Consider the following 4,268-nt stretch of genomic DNA (forward strand, 5'->3'; position numbering starts at 1 on the left):
TATAAAGGCGGTTCTCAACTAAGGCTTATCAGAAGCTATAGGACTGCGGCCAGGGCTGCAGGAGAAGCCTGAGCAGAGGCAGATCCAACCATGTCGGGCGGGTCCTGACGCGGTAACCGTAACAGAACGAGAATCCAGTTATTGTATTTCATATTATGTATTTCATATTATTCATATTATGTATTCATATGTAACCATATGTAAGATCCAGTTATTGTTTTTCAACATCATGCCATAAAAGTCAGGTATCTTTCCACTTGTTCATCAAGATGGAAAATTCAGGTTCCGATGATGAAGAAGATGAATCTGCTGCCCGGCGCAGAAGGCAGATGACCCGATTGCTCCGGGAAGAAGATTTCTATCAATTTGTAAATAATCTGAGTGAAGAAGATTACAAGCTTATGAGGGATAACAATTTGCTAGGCATCCCAGGTGAAACTACATTAGAAGAGTTGCTGAGGAGACTTCAACGAATTAAAGACAACCTAGCACAAAATTCAGATGAAAATAGAGGTATATTTCATTTTTAGGGAGAATAGAATGGGATGGGTAAGGAACTTCATAATAGTGTCAGCCAGCGATGATACAGAAGTGGCATACTTTAATTTGGTAGCAAGTAACTTCTCATTAAAAAGAACTGGCATTTACTTGATTTTTGGTGAGAATGGAAAAATAGGTTTTTCCCCCAATTCACATTTGAGTCACTTTAATTGAGAAACAAGTGTGAAATAGGCTATTGATATTTTTCTTGGTTTTCCACCTCAACTAAAAGTTCCTCCTACTTCCTGAGTTATTTTTTCTATAAAGACATAGACTTCTTCACCAGTGAACAAATATATTCTATTCAACTGGGGGTAATTTTGCTCCCATCCCTCAAGGGACATTTGACAATGTCTGGAGATATTTTTGGTTGTCAAAAATGATGTGTGGGTGTTACTGGCAAATAGCAGGCAGAGGCCAAGGATACTACCAAACACTTCACAATATGGGATAGCTCCCCAAAACTAAGAATTATCCAACACCAAAATGTCAACAGTGCTAAGGTTGAGAAACCCTGATCTAATCAGGTCTGCTGCTTCTCTCCTAGTGTGAAGTAGAAAATTTTACTATCAAATGAAGATGATACATAATAGTTTGGTTCTTAAACATGGCCTCATATATACTATGCCAGGTTCAGTCTATTCATCTGATCTCACCTTCAGTTTCATGTCACCTCAAAATCTTGGTAACATTAAGTATTCAAATAAATTTTAAACCTATAAATATTATTTAAACTTGGGCAATGACTACAATAGTGTTCTATTTTTAAACAACTTTGTATATTACCATAAGCATTTAAGAGCCTAGCAGTACTGTTGTAGACTAATGAGAATTAGGCAGTAGTGTAAATTGAACTAAAATACTAGCACTGAAAAAAAATAAAATAAAATACTAGCACTGTACCTTAACCTTATTTAATTGTATTAGTGTTTTGACAGTGGAGTGAAAAAATGTCTCTTGACTTTCCTCCCACAGTGGTACACAAGGCCATGAATATGATGAAATATTGAAAACAAACTTCCTCCAGATTCCTAAAAAAACAAACAAACAATTCTCTCAATTTATCTAAGATTAGCTAGCTCTTTTCAGAAGGAACTCAAACTTTCCTGCCTTTACTTGTCAATTTAGAAAATGTAGTTTATAAAAAATTAACTCTATAAATGTGAAATCTGTTTAAAACATCTCAGTATTAAAAGTCTAATTTTTTGTTTGCTTGATAGTTCTAATTTTGATAGGTCCTTTCTGCCCCCCGCCTTTTTGTTAACAGGTGGAAGAGATTCTTCTGACAGTGTATCTAGTAGTGACTCTCTATTAGAATGGCTTAACTTTTTCGAGCAAACTGAAAATGTGACAAGTGAGGGAAGTGAAAACCAATCTTGGGAAGAATCGAGCCGGATTAATTCAAACAGTGATGATTCCAGATTCAATTCAGAAATAAATTTTAACCTTGATAATGGGAGCCCAAATCTAGAGAACCTATATGTACCATCTACAAGACTTCCCAGAGGAGACAATATGGAAATCAGCCAAAGGCAAGTGGAAAATCCACAATCTGAATCAACATTTATAAGACCACCTAGATCAGAACAAAGTACAACTGAAGCATTAATAGAAGTCCCAGTTACCAGAGTTCGGCGAAGAGCAAGAAGCAGGAGCCCAGAGCATCGGAGAACCAGAGCAAGAACTGAAAGTAGTTCAGCTCCAAATTCAATGAATGAATGTTTACTAAGATTTCATCAGAATATATCACCTGAGACTTTTGAGTACCTTCAGGTAAATGAGGCTGACATATTTTCTAGAATTCAGCAACAAGGAACAACATCAAGACAGCAAATAACTGGACCTGAGCTGCAAAATAGCGACCTTTTAACAACTTCTGGAACAAGGAGTGCTATTGAAGAAGAAAGTTGGTCAGACACAACCAGTGATGATGAATCTTGGGAATTGGAACAGATAAATCCAATCATACCATTTCATCTTGAAGTAGGACAAGTTCATCCTGGGGCATATTCTCATAGAGATGAGAGAGCTAGCAGAACTCCATTAATATCTGAGACACCAAACAACACTGTCGTTTTACGAAGTGAACAAGGAGGATTTGGGCACATGTTTCCATATTTTGAGCAGACAGAAGAAAGAATTTATGTCAGTACCATCAGAATTCCCATTCATAGCATTTTAAATACTGGTTTAAATGATACAACATCTGTTACAATTCAGAGCACATTTACAGAGAGAGTGACAGTATTTAGTGACTCAAGTGACTTCATGGACAGTGACAGTGATTTAGTGTACAGTGTCTCACCCTCAACTCAAAACATGGAAAGGGCAGAGTCACCAAATGAAAGAGATGGTTCTGATGGTAGGGCAGAGTCACCAAATGAAAGAGATGGTTCTGATGGTAGGACTAGTTCTGATTTCCATCCAAATTTTGCATTGATTTCTAGTTCAAATTCCAGCTATGTGTCTAGTTTCAATTCTAGTCCTATTTTCAGTTCCAGCTCCAGTGATGAAAATTCAGCAATTAGTTCAATAATGTTTGAAGGCAGTAATGAAGTAAGGACACCATCAGGCTCACCATCAGAAAGCAGGCAAGAAAGTACATCTATGAGCTCAATAACATCTGATGATAGTGACTCTTGGACCTCTCTTAATCTGGACCACTTTTTCGTCTTGAATGAAGACAATCACGACCAACCTACAGGACTCACCAAAGCACAAATTGACAACCTGGCTGTAAGATCTTTTGGTGGAAGTGGTGCATTAAAAGCCTGTAGCATTTGCATCACAGAGTACATAGAAGGCAACAGACTTCGCATCCTACCTTGCTCCCATGAATTCCATGTCCACTGTATCGATCACTGGCTGTTGGAGAACTCCACCTGTCCTATTTGTCGTGGGCAAGTAGTGGATTCTGGTGAAAAAGAAAATTCTAATTGAGATCTGAATCCTTATCTATATAAACTGTTATAGTGATGGACAAACTGTAGTCACCTGCCTAATGTCCACTTTTGGAATGATTCTTAAATATAACAATCTGAATCTAATTTAAAATCGAGTCCCAATGTAACAATCTGAACTGACTCATTCGTTCCTGAAGGAATGACTGGACTTTCTCCAATTTCTTTTCCAGAATAAAAGGATATGTTTAAAAATGAAACAATACTATCCTGTCTGACAGGAAAAACAAATTTCACACTACAGTGGATCACTGAATTTCAAAAGAAACTTAGCAGGTACACTGGGGTAGGAGGAATGTTCCTGATTCCATGAAAGAAATGTCTTAATATATAACCAATTCAGATAGAAACTAGTAGTCTTATCTAGTCATGCAAATCCCAGACATCTCATATCCCTATCCCATCTTAGATGTGCATACAAAGAGACAGAATACAACCAAAATAATTAAGCGAGTAAAGAATTTATTAGACCTCTTTTCCTACTGGAACCATGGAGGGTGTAGAAGAGAAGAAAAAAAAAAAGGTTCCTGCTGTGCAAGAAACCCTTAAAAAAGTGAAGAGATTTCTCAGAGTTGAAGATCAAGCATCTGAGAAAAAAGTTTGCCCAAAAGATGCTTCGAAAAACAAGGAGGAAGATTTATCTATGAAAAAGCTAAGCATTACCACAAGGAATACAGGCAGATGTACAGCACTGAGATTCAAATGGTGAGGATGGAGAGAAAAGCTGGCAACTTCTACGTGCCTAGAGAACTCAAATGGGCATTTGTC

At 37.3% G+C, this 4,268-nt stretch overlaps 1 protein-coding gene across 1 annotated transcript; it reads left to right on the plus strand.

Annotated features, from left to right (window-relative positions):
• The first annotated feature begins 269 nt into the window (after positions 1–269).
• Positions 270–3,480, plus strand: LOC112919013 (E3 ubiquitin-protein ligase RLIM-like). The gene is made up of 2 exons (XM_025997382.1): positions 270–513; positions 1,808–3,480. The coding sequence occupies exons 1-2, from the start codon at positions 270–272 to the stop codon at positions 3,478–3,480; spliced, it is 1,917 nt and encodes a 638-aa protein (XP_025853167.1).
• Positions 3,481–4,268: the final 788 nt, after the last annotated feature.

This window comes from Vulpes vulpes, chromosome X (genome assembly GCF_048418805.1).
Source record: "Vulpes vulpes isolate BD-2025 chromosome X, VulVul3, whole genome shotgun sequence".
In the NCBI taxonomy this organism is placed as follows: domain Eukaryota; kingdom Metazoa; phylum Chordata; class Mammalia; order Carnivora; family Canidae; genus Vulpes; species Vulpes vulpes.